Here is an 11,559-nt window from a genome sequence, read left to right as displayed (position 1 = left end):
CGCTGCGTTCGAGTGGTGGCTGTTTGTCGATGTGTTCCTGGTTCGAGCCCAGGTAGCGCGAGGAGAGGGATGGAAGCTATACTGCTTACCCTGGCTAAACCTGAACTAAAGTGGCCTATAAGGAACATCTCAAGTGGTCAAAGGTATATGTAAAATACAAAATGCGTATAGAGAGAAATAGTCCTATAAATTCCTATAATAACTACAACCTAAAACTTCTTACCTGGAATACTTGAAGACTCATGTTAAAAGAACCACCAGCTTTCATCTGTTCTCGATTGTCTGAGCAAGGAAGTTAAACGTTAGTTCATTTACATGGACAACATCTTGCCACTTTTAGCTTCTGTCTCCAACCCACTTTGTTTTTGCCTTAGTTTTAAACCAAATTGGGAACATGTTTCATTATTTATTTTGAGGCTAAATAGATTTTTATTTGATGTATTATATTAAGTTAAAAAAATGTTCATTCAGTATTGTTGTAGATTGTCATTATCTACAAAAAAAAATAAAAAAATAGGCCGGATTATTCGGCATCGGCTTTTTTTGGTCCTCCAGTAATCGGTATCGGTATCTGCGTTGAAAAATCATAATCGGTCGACCTCTAATTAATACATTCCAAATCTGTACRCTATACTTGACACATGGGCGGCATTTGATGATCTTRCCTAGGGCGGCAGCAGAACTGCAAGGATAGGGCCGGCCTAACACAATTTTCCTCAAATGTACTTGCATTTGTGCCAAACCTTGGCCTGCTCAAAGTGAGCTGCTGCAGTTGGTAAGTCAACACTGTCCAACTCCTTGGAGCAGCTTGCGATGTGCATCAGCCTCGTTACTTTGTCCTCTGAAGGTGCCTTCTTGAGGTAATCTTTACTCTTGTTTTGGAGAAAGAATCCCCTCTCGGCGGGTATACTGGAAACGGGGATAATCAACACATTCACAAATGTTTATCCAGTCAGGGTACACTTAGCAGAAGTCCCTTATGAGGACCTTGTGTCTTTTGCCGAGTAAAAATAGAAGCACACACTCTCGACACTAATTTCCAAGAAGCTTGAGGATTTATTAGCCTATTAGTATATTTRACTTTGAAGTTGGGGTAAATGGACTGGTATTTCCAACAATGAATGAAAAGCATTATTTTGCAAGGGATTTTTTGTCTTGTCCCGGRCAAWTTGGCCKGCAACMTWATCGGCTTTTCATTTATTTATTTTTWTCGGCCAAAAGCCARCATTTACCGGCTAACGGAAACCTTGCTGCCTACCCTATCATGTACAGGAGGCTATGGCTGAAATGGGAGCAGATTTGAAGATGTTTGACTAAAATGTTTCTTCTCACACTGTTACAAAGTCACCTGTTGCCATGGTGATCAGATATGACCGTCGGTAACATTATCTAATCTAGATAGTCCTATTTAAAAAAAAAACTCCTGTGGGGTTGAAAACATGTTAATATCATACACCGAATTATCAAGACGACAACCTACAGTGGTACAACCCTGGCCAGCAAACAGATTGTAGTGTGTTCGTAGAAGGAACTTATCTATTTGGCATGTTTAGAGCTTTGTATAGTGAGAGTAAAAAATATATTCTTGCTAAGTCGTAGCTTGTTCTTAGAAGGATCTTATCTAGGCTATTTGGCACGTTTAGCCAGGGCATGATTAAGTGAGAGCTTAACTGTATTCTTCATTGCAGCTTGTTCTTAGGAGCGTATCTATTTGTCTCATGGAGGGGATAGTGTGAGTTAAAGCTGTAAACTTGGAAGGCATTGTATAGTGTGTCCTGATAAAGAGCAGTAAATTCATGCTGGGACAGGCCGAGAGSGAGAGTGCCGTGTGCTGCTGCCTTGTTTTCCATGGCCGTGCATTGCCAAGGGTTGTGCCTGCCGTCTGCTTTCCAGGAATCTTGGCAGGAGGAGTGTCTTCCCGTTCCAACGGTGAAGCATTAGAGTCAGAGGCCGGCTGCTCCGCTCAGAGGTAGCCAGGCGACCAATCGCACGGCCAGGACTAGGGCTGTGGCGGTCATGACATTTTTGTCAGACGGTTATTGTCCTGCAAAAGACTTCCTGTCTCAAGTTTAATTGACCGTTAGTTAACATAAACAGGTTTAGTGTTGCCAGGCCTCCACGCATAAAAGCTGCCTTTGGTACATCTACATTTTAAAAAAGTCTGAATCAGTTTAATATACACCATCACAATAAATCCATTATTTATTTTAGTCAGGTCTAAAGAGAAATGATGTAATGAAGAAAATGTATKTCAGGTGAACAGAATGAGTTGAATAAAATAGGAAGGATCTTTTTTTCATTACAGAGCGAGTGCGCATATGAAGTGGTTGTGGTGCGGGTAGGAGCGTTTGGCCAGTAACCGAAAGGTTGCTGGATCGAATTCCCGAGCTGACGAGGTAAAAATCTGTCGTTCTGCCCCTTAGCAAGGCAGTTGACCCACTGTTCCCTGAGTGCCGATGACGTCGATTTAAGGCAGCCCTCCGCACCTCTCTGATTCAGAGGGGTTGGGTTAAATGCAGAAGACATATTTCAGTTGAATGCATTCAGTTGTACAACTGACTAGGTATCCCCCTTTCCCTATGTTGAGTGTAATAGTGATCATTTGGCCTCCCGAGTGGCCCAGCGGTCTAAGGCACAGCATCGCAGTGTTTGAGGTGTCACTACAGACCTATGTTCGATCCCGGGCTGTGTCGCAGCAGGCTGTGACCGGGAGACCCATTTGGCAGCGCACAGTTGGCCCAGCGTCATCTCGGTTAGGGGAGGGTTTTGCCGGCCGGGATGTCCTTCTCCCATCACTCACTAGCGACTCCTGTGGCGGGCTGGGTGCAGTGCACGCTGACACGGTAGCCAGTTGTACGGTGTTTCCTCTGACACGTTGGTGCGGCTGGCTTCTGGGTTATGYGAGCAGTGTGTCAAGAAGCAGTGCGGCTTGGCAGGGTCGTGTTTCRGAGGAGGCATGGCTCTCGACCTTYGCCTCTCCCGAGTCCATAGGGGAGTTGCAGYGATGGGACAAGACTGTAAGTACCAATTTTGAATATCATGAAATATATATATTTTATTAAAGTAACTAGCAAAAAAGTKATCATTTGAAACAGATCGTATTTGCTAGATTCAGAGTTATTTGGCAACTTTAGTTGTGAATGATACAAACCTTAAAGTCTTAGAAATCAGAGCCTCTTGCCTCAGGCTGCACAGCTGTTCTCTCAAGTGATCATATTTTCACCCATCAGACTATTGTCAATTTAATCTTGTCTTTACTAATGTCAAATGAATTTAGATTTAGAATGGCCCATTTATGAAATGGGCAGGAACAGAAACCAGGGCAGGTGAAAAAATGTCATCTGTATGCACTCAAATAGTAAATGGAGGCCCTGCGCTTTCCKGCCGGTCCATTTTGTTTGCTACATCAGTTTTATAGCAGCGCATGTGCTTAATATGAGCAGCTGAGAAATCAATATAAAACATTTATTTCACTCCACACACCAACCACTGTTTGAGGAGCATGCTCTCGCTGCCCAACGGGTGAAATTCCGCCCAAACTCTGTTTGTCATGGGCTCTCCAACCTTGTTCCTGCAGCTACCCAGTGCTTAAATCTGTTCGGGAACATCAATAGTAAGATGTTTTCGCAGCGAAACATACTTCAATGAACTGCTGTGCTCAAGATGGGAATAAAGGAGAGAGGAGGAGATGGAAATGCAGGGTGGTGAGAGATTCTGTTTAGCTGAAGGTAGTGTCACTCAATGAATTATGGAAATGTCACTGCGGTCATGATGACTCATGACTGCCAATGTGGCGGTAATACGGTCACCACAACAGCCCGAGCCAGGACCAGCTTAAATGGTTTMTAAAAAATATAACATTCATTATTGTGGAGGCTACGTTTAAATGTGGTTGGTACAAGCATACAGTACATTGTGCTGAATTGTTTTAAGAAGCTGCTTGTACGGCTAGTTTAAATGGCCGACTGTGCCCAACTGGCAACACAGCTACACTGGCTTCCATCAAGTCATTTTAAGTCCTCAAGTTAAAAACATTTTTAAAAAGGCAGAACCAAACATTTGTGTCCTGACAAGACATCAGAGTCCCATGAGGACACAGGAAACTTTCCTGGAAAAAGCCCCTCGGAGCAAGAGGAGAAAAATCATGATTATTTTAGGCCTCCACACAGGGGTTACACACACACACACACACACACACATTACTCCCACTCACTTTGTCTCTGTCGGTCTGTCTAGCCATGAACCAGGTAGTTTGGTGAGAGTCCTGTACCTTTTTGGATTGTTTTCTTTGACTACTCAGGTTTTGGGTTCAGGCTTTTAGTCATCGTTCATCCCTTCGTTATTACGTTGCAGTGTAAGCGCTAATAACTGAGATAAAAATGGAATTGAGCAAAAATGAATGGAACTGTTTGAACTTAGACGAATGGATCTGAATGAGTTGGTTATTAAAATATGGATACAGCATGGTGATGTTGGTTTCTTTCGGTTTTTACTATGTAGAATAAACTAGGCATCGCTACACACCCCTTACCTACCGGGACTACTGTCCAATGGCCTCATACACTTCTAAATACTCTGGTTTATTTCAGTTACATGTTAGCATGCCCTGCCCTGTGAGAGAGAGAGAAGGTAAGATTGGACGCCTGCTTTTCTCATAAAGAGGCGATTCCTAGGAAAGTATTCTGTTTCGTCAGTTTATTTTTTCTCCCACAGCTCCTTATTTGGCTACAATCTCTCTCTTTCTCTCGACCTACTCTCTCTCTTTCTCTCGACCTAACCTACTCTCTCTCTTTTCTCTCGACCGTAGTCTCTCTCTTCTCTCTCGAACCTACTCTCTCTCTTTCTCTCGACCTAGTCTCTCTCTTTCTGCGACCTACTCTCTCTCTTTCTCTCAAGCCCCATAGTCTCTCTCTTTCTCTCGACCTAGTCTCTCTCTCTCGCGACCTAAGTTCCTCTCTTTCTCCTCACCTAGTCCTCCTCTTTCTCTCGACCTAGTCTTCTGCCCTCTTTCTCTCGACCTAGTCTCTTCTCTTTCCTCTCGACCTCAAGTCTCTCTCTTTCCTCTCGCACCTACCCTCTCTCTCTTTCTCTCGACGCTCAGTCTCTCTCTTTCTCCGTCACCTAGTCTCTCTCTTTCTCTCGACCTAGTCCTCTCTTTCTCTCACCTATGTCTCTCTCTTTCTCTCGACCTAGTCTCTCTCTTTCTTCTCACCTAGTCTCTCTCTTTCTCTACGACCTAGTCTCTCGTCTTCTCTCGGACCTATGTTCTCGTCTCTTTCTCTCGACCTAGTCTCTCTCCTTTCCTCTCGACCTAGTTCTCGTCTTTTCTCTCGACCTAGCTCTCTCTCTTTCTCTCGACCTAGTCTCTCTCTTTCTTCCGACCCTACTCTCTCTCTTATCTCTCGACCTAAGTCTCTCTCTTTCTCTCGGACCTAGTTCCTCTCTTCTCTCGACCTAGTCTCTCTCTTTCTCTCGACCTATCTCTCTCTTTCTCTCGACCTACTCTCTGCTCTTCTCCTCGACCTGATCTCTCTCTTCTCTCGACCTAGTCTCTCTCTTTCTCTCGACCTAGCTCTCCCTTTTCTCGACCTAGTCTCCCTTCTCTCTCGACCTAGTCTCTCTCTTCTCTCGGACCTAGTCTCTCTCTTTCTCTCGACCTAGTCTCCCTCTCTCGACCTAGTCTCTCTCTTTCTCTCGACCTAGTCTCTCTCTTCTCTCTCGACCTAGTCTCTCTCTTTCTCTCGAACCTGTCTCTCCCTCTTGCTCTCGACCCTAGTCTCTCTCTTTCTCTCACCTAGTCTCTCTCTTTCTCTCGACCTAGTCTCTCTCTTTCTCTCGACCTAGTCCTCTTCTCTTTCCCTCGACCTAGTCCTCTCTCTTTTCTCTCGACCTAGTCCTCTCTTTCCTCGCACCTAGTCTCTCTCTTCTTCTCGACCTTAGCTCCTTCTCTTACTCTCGACCTAGTCTCTCTCTTTCTCTCACCTAGTCTCTCTCTCTTATCTCCTCGACTAGGCTCCTCGCTTTCTCGTCGACCTAGTCTTTTCTCATCGACCTGAGTCTTCTCTCTTTCTGCTCGACCTAGTCTCTCTCTCTTCTCTCGACCTAGTCTTCTCACCTGCTCTTTCCTTTCTCGAACCTAGTCTCTCTCTTCTCCGACTAGTCTCTCTCTTCTCTCGACCTAGTCTTCGCTACTCTCTCTTTCGTCTCGACCTATCTCCTCTCTTTCTCTACGTTTCTCTACCTCAAACTGTCTCTCCTTTCTTACCTGTCTCTGCTCTATCTTCTCTCTTTCTCTCACCTAGTCTCCCTTCTCTCACCTAGTCTCTCTCTTTCTCTCGCACCTCAGTCTCTCTTTCTCTCGACCAGTCCTCCCTTTTCTCTCGACCTAGTCTCTCTCTTCCTCTCGACCTAGCCCTTCTCACCTTCTCCCTTCTCTTCACCTATTCTCTCTCTTCTCTCGTCTCACCTTCTGACAGCTCTCTCCTTCTCGACAGTCTCCTCTTTACTTCGACCTTGTCTACCTCCTCTTCTTCTCGACCTGTCTCTCTCTTTCCTCGACCTAGTCTCTCTCTTTCTCTCCGACCTAGTCTCTCTCATTTCTCTTCGACCTAGGTTCTCTCTCTTTCCGCTCCCAGTCTCTCTCTCTTCTCTCGACGCTAGTCTCTCTCTCTTTCTCTCGACCTAGTCTCTCTCCTTTTCTCTCGACCTATCTTCTCTCTTCTCTCGACCTAGTCTCTTCTCCATAGTCCAGTAGGCCTATTCAAAACCTCCCAGCATCTTAATCTGTTCCTATGCGCCTTCAGCCAAAGGTTTTCAAGGAAAACGTTTGTTTACCCACACAGCCTGTCACCCACCCCCGTGCTGCCCTCCCTCTAGTTTCTGTGTTGTGTAATCCTTGTACGTTAAAACGATGAAGCCTTGGCTTGGTTGAGGCCGAACCGTTCTGGCCAATGCATTACGGAACATGATATGCTTCAGAGTCCTACTGTCTCTGGGGTTATTATGACACGTGGTATAGGGCTGTTTCCGCTGTACCCAGGTTTGAGTTGCTCTTAGCCCTAGTGGTCAGCGCTAGCGTATCCAAATACGTCTTGTTCACATAGTAGAAATGTTGCACCAATGAAGATCTTCTGAAAAAGAAAGTGGCCACACACATCAGGTGCATGCAATCATAAAATGATGCACCAATGTCACAGGAGCTTAGGCCCGCCTTACTCTCATAACTTTGAATCGTCCCTGGCAGTGGTCATTTTGGCAGTCTGCTGTCAGCCACTCTTTTGGCGAACTCAACATAGTCCTCTTCGTGACCTTTTGCCGGCGACTCCCCTCCCAGCTTATAGAGTTAGACACTCACATTACTCCCCCCCCTCACGCTCCAGTTTAGCTTCAACCTCTATTTTTTCTGCTAGTATGTGGATTCCAAAGCGTGATCGGACTGCAGAAAATCCTAATTGTCCCTCTGCAGCTGCTTGCCCCATATCATTTCAATAGGAAGGGGGGGGGGTGGCGTTGTGTTTGCCTCATCCGCCCTCAGTGACTTCTCAACTCCATTATTGGTATGACAACCATCTAGTCATCCCAGACGTTCACGTCGCCTGTCCCTTGTGTGTGTGTTACACCGCTGGCGGTCGCTGGTGTGGGTTGGGAGCGGCGGTCTGCATTAATAAAAGATGAACACCATGCTTATTCATTTATGTTTTCCTTAGTGTAATACACATGATTCCAGTGTTTTATTTGACCACTCATTGTGTACTAGTGATGCGTCACTAAACCTTGATACTGAATGTTATGGATTGTTCATGTCTGAGAGTGATTGACGCCAGACTGGGTAGGACCGAGGACACTGATTCTTATTATATTCTGGGACAGTGTGATTCTGTAGCAGCTGATGTTGTGACTTCCTACAAGCCTCTCAGCTGTTTTTTTKACAGAACATTGGTGCTGTGAGACGAGAATATAAGGGCCTGCTTCTCTGCTTCTGTGCTGGAGGTGTCTCCCTGTTGCAACTTGTATTAAACCACATTGATTTACTTTATGTTACTTCTTTTATTCACCTGGAAAATCCCTTTTACCTGTGTGTGTGTGTGTACATGCGTACTCTGTGATGAGTTGGGCAGGGTTATGAAATCCTCTGTCTTGTATTGGGGCTCGGAGTGCAGTGACACAGGCTGGCACAGTGATCTCTTTTGTCTGAGGGGTCAAGAGAGCAAATGGCACTATCAGCACCGAGTGGAGGGAGAGGGATGAGAGTGAAAGATTACCTTAAACTAGAGAGGGAGGCACGGAGGATAGATTGAATTGTGGAAGGGAAGGAGAGTGTGATTGGGGAGTGAGGCAGAGGGACTAACGGGAGGGAGGGCATTGGGGTTATAGGCCTAAACAGGGATGAGAGCTGGGGAATAGGGTGCGGAGGAGAGACCACTGTTAGGCTATTTACTCGCCATACTGCCCCCGAACTCACTGACCGTACACCTCCTTATACCGTCTCATAACAGCCCCACATCCATCTGTGTCCTTGGTTCCACCATACCTGCCGAACTGAGCGTAACGTGGCTGGACCTTGACCTGCTCTATACATACAATGCATGATATACAGCTGTCCCCAAAGCATGTTTGTTTACCATGCAAACCCTGTCACCTCCATGTGTGCACCCTTTTGATACCCTCTCTAAGGACAGTTGCTCTACTACCMTCAGCCCCTTACCGGCTGTGCAAGAAGACCATCCATAGGTGACAAACAACTGGCTGTATTTTGAGGCGAGGCGACTGCGGCGCACAAGCCACATAGACGATATCCCATTCCGTTCGGCCAGAGGGGGAGAGAGATTGGTAATGGATATTCAAAACGGTTCTTTCCAAGCAAATATTCTTAAATCTGCATAAAAAAACAATATGCACATTTTCCCAKCAGATTGACTTGWTTTGACTTGTTTCCAGCAGATAAAAGGTTGTGTGTGATGACATAGCCCAGTGCACATAGGTTGTGCGTGATGACATAGCCCAGTGCACATAGGTTGTGCGTGATGACATAGCCCAGTGCACATAGGTTGGCGTGATTGACATAGCCCAGTGCACATAGGTTGTGCGTGATGACATAGCCCAGTGCACATAGGTTGTGCGTGATGACATAGACCCAGTGCACATAGGTTGTGGCGTGATGACATAGCCCAGTGCACATAGGTTGTGTGTGTGATGACATAGCCCAGTGCACATAGGTTGTGCGTGATGACATAGCCCAGTGCACATTTTTTTTTAAATGCGGTTAAATTCCCATATGACAAATAAAAAAATACAAGTTAAATTGGTTTTCAACTCCAATGGATATGGCACAATAAGCTAATGTGAACATTCTGGTTTTGGCAAGTGTGCTCTAGTCAACAGCTCTCAGATACAGTGTGGGCAGGCCAGCCTACATGATGAGATTATTTTTATTTGTTAAACGGCAGCCAAGCATCGATAATCATGTCACCAGAATAAGACCCTAGATATTTATTGGACAGGACCATCAAGATCATCTCTGTACACTTTCACCACCCTGTGAAGTTCATCACTTATTTCATCTGTAGCCTAATGAACTGTAGGCTTTCCTGAGTTGTAGTGGGAGGACCACAGAACATACCACGTCACTCCAAGTTTACTTCGATATGAGGGCTATTATATCAATATTTGCGTGCAAATGTGTTTCCAYCACCGTTTCTCACATAATTAATTTTAGACACAAAATGATCCCACCTTGTCTAGCGTATTTTGTTTTGTCGACATTTGGAAAGTKTACCGACATTTGCTGTATTCATCAGGCCTGTCGTGGCATTTTTTCCCCCGACATGTACTTTACTCGCATAAAAAKSTTGGATGGAAATCTGATTTGTGATAGATGGATATTGTGGAGAGAAGATTGGTGWTGAAAGAAGAGGGAGAGAGAAATTTAAAGGGGGTGGGGGAAGTGTGTAGCCTAGGTCTATAGAACTGGAGGACAATTGAAAATATACTTGAAAACCTGCCTGCTCTGCTCTCCATCTCCCCACCTCCTCTCAGCCAGAGGACGATGACCTGGTATTTGATGTGGTTTTGGTCTGACTCTATTATAAAAAGTGGTTTCCAGGAACAGTGTTCCTGGTCTGCCCACCTCTGTTATGTAACACGTTCAGATAAAAAAAAAAAAAAAACACCACAATATCTCACTATATCGCTCTGTTTTCTAGGCCTATCTCACTCTCGTTCCCTCTSTCCTAAACGGAGGTCATTATCAGACAAGCTGATTTCGAAAGCATGCAGGCCTACACACACTCCTAAAAACACGCCTTTTCTCCGTCACTCAGACCCTGAAAAGTAAACAAACACGATGGCATTGTGACGTTCACTCTCTGTGGAAGTATTTTTCCTCCTCCTTTCATGTCCAATAAATGGACACGGAATTACATAACGTCTAGTCTTATTTTCACAACAAATTGTTGTAGCATTACATCACAATGAATCAGCGACATGTTTTTCTTAAATGGAAATTGATACTGTCTCTCTCTCCACCCATCTCTCCCTTCACCTTTTCCTTACTCCACCTCTCCTCCTCCCATCTCTTCTCTGCGTTTCCCTCTTTTCATGCATACCCACCACCTTTCCCTCCTTCCCTTCCAAAGATGAGTGGAACATTCCAGAGGTGACGCTCCGAGCAGTCCCGGCCGACAGACAGTTGTCCCGGCTGGCATCCCGTCTCGGATCGGAGTGGGAGTCGGTTCTCCTCGACCTGGGCCTCTCCACGGAGGCGCTGTACCGTTGCCGTGCCGACCACCCTCTGAGCTTGCACGGGCAGGTGCTAGCAGGGCTGATCCAGTGGAGGCAGCGCCAGGGGAGGAGCGCTACAGTCCACAGGCTGCTCCAGAGCCTGCAGTCCACTGACGTSCACCCCTCTACCCTGGACGAGGTGTTCCAGTGAGGGGAGAGGACACTATGGATCGTGGGTGAAATCCTAAATGGATGACAGCCGTTAGCTCAGCCAGACCAGGGTTTCCGTTAGGAAAATGTGACCAGACATTTGTGTAATCTGCCGGTCCCATGTGCATTGGGTGCATAACCTGATTAGAGTGTCCACCCATCGTGCTCAGAATGACAAATCACATCTAGATTATGGTAATTCATAGTAACAGAATATGCAACAATGAAGATAGAATAACTGTCTACAGTTTACTTTTCCTCAGCCAGCAAGACAAGTAACTAACAGCAAAATCACTAGCCTGTCAATCTACTATCCCCCATAGTACAAAAGTTGACCTATTCTATTGGTCAGCTTGTTGAGAGATAGTCTATTCCAACCGACTCTGGGACAGTTGTGGGATGATAGAGCCCAAATTCATACAACCAGTAGGCTTAGGCTACATAAAAATAAACATTAAAAAGCAATGGGTCTGATGCCACAGAACAGAACGTTTAGCTTAAAATGTTAAACTATTTATTCACATTATAAGCGCAGGCAGTAGGCTACTCACGAATGTTCGTTCCATAATGCATTTAGCAGTTGTCAAAAGGGCACCACACACTTGAGCGGTTTCATGCGACGGAGATGAA

The 11,559-nt window shown here is 45.5% G+C and overlaps 1 protein-coding gene across 1 annotated transcript in view; it reads left to right on the top strand.

Moving 5' to 3' along the window:
• The window catches only part of LOC111949942 (death domain-containing protein CRADD-like), a 23,679-nt gene extending 12,461 nt beyond the window's left edge, over window positions 1-11,218 (top strand). The window contains exon 2 of the mRNA XM_023967304.3: window positions 10,635-11,218. Within this exon, the coding sequence (XP_023823072.1) occupies window positions 10,635-10,930 (296 nt within the window). The 3' untranslated portion in view covers window positions 10,931-11,218. The remainder of the gene's footprint in view (window positions 1-10,634) is intronic.
• Window positions 11,219-11,559: the final 341 nt, after the last annotated feature.

This window comes from Salvelinus sp. IW2-2015, linkage group LG3 (assembly GCF_002910315.2).
Source record: "Salvelinus sp. IW2-2015 linkage group LG3, ASM291031v2, whole genome shotgun sequence".
NCBI classification, from domain to species: domain Eukaryota; kingdom Metazoa; phylum Chordata; class Actinopteri; order Salmoniformes; family Salmonidae; genus Salvelinus; species Salvelinus sp. IW2-2015.
The sequence above is the reverse complement of the archived record's forward strand: the minus strand, read 5'-3'. Positions and strand labels throughout refer to the sequence as shown.